We start from the raw sequence: 237 nt of genomic DNA, 5'->3' as shown, positions 1-237 counted from the left end.
TGCCCCCCCCTCCCGCCGGTCCCTCTTCTGCATCCCACTGCACGGAGAGGAGCGCAACCCAAACGCCTGCAAACCGCTCTCGCTCGCTTGAAAAGGGGATTAAAAAATGGACATCGGGACAAGTTAGAGGAGGAAAAGCAAAGGAAGCATGTGAGGAAGGGATGGAAAAGCTGGAGATGCCATGAACGCCGACCAACCTGTCTGCCCTGCTTGAGGATGGCGGGGCTGGCGGGGGCA

The 237-nt window shown here is 59.1% G+C and overlaps 1 protein-coding gene across 1 annotated transcript in view; it reads right to left on the bottom strand.

Annotated features, from left to right (window-relative positions):
* Positions 1–237, bottom strand: part of SAMD4A (sterile alpha motif domain containing 4A) — a gene marked incomplete at both ends in the record, with an annotated part of 18267 nt that overhangs the window by 2273 nt on the left and 15757 nt on the right. The window contains one exon of the mRNA XM_009707478.1: positions 198–233. Coding sequence (XP_009705780.1) covers positions 198–233 — 36 coding nt within the window. The remainder of the gene's footprint in view (positions 1–197; positions 234–237) is intronic.

The sequence above is a fragment of the Cariama cristata genome, unplaced genomic scaffold, assembly GCF_000690535.1.
Source record: "Cariama cristata isolate BGI_N322 unplaced genomic scaffold, ASM69053v1 scaffold9889, whole genome shotgun sequence".
Lineage (NCBI taxonomy): Eukaryota > Metazoa > Chordata > Aves > Cariamiformes > Cariamidae > Cariama > Cariama cristata.
The sequence above is the reverse complement of the archived record's forward strand: the minus strand, read 5'-3'. Positions and strand labels throughout refer to the sequence as shown.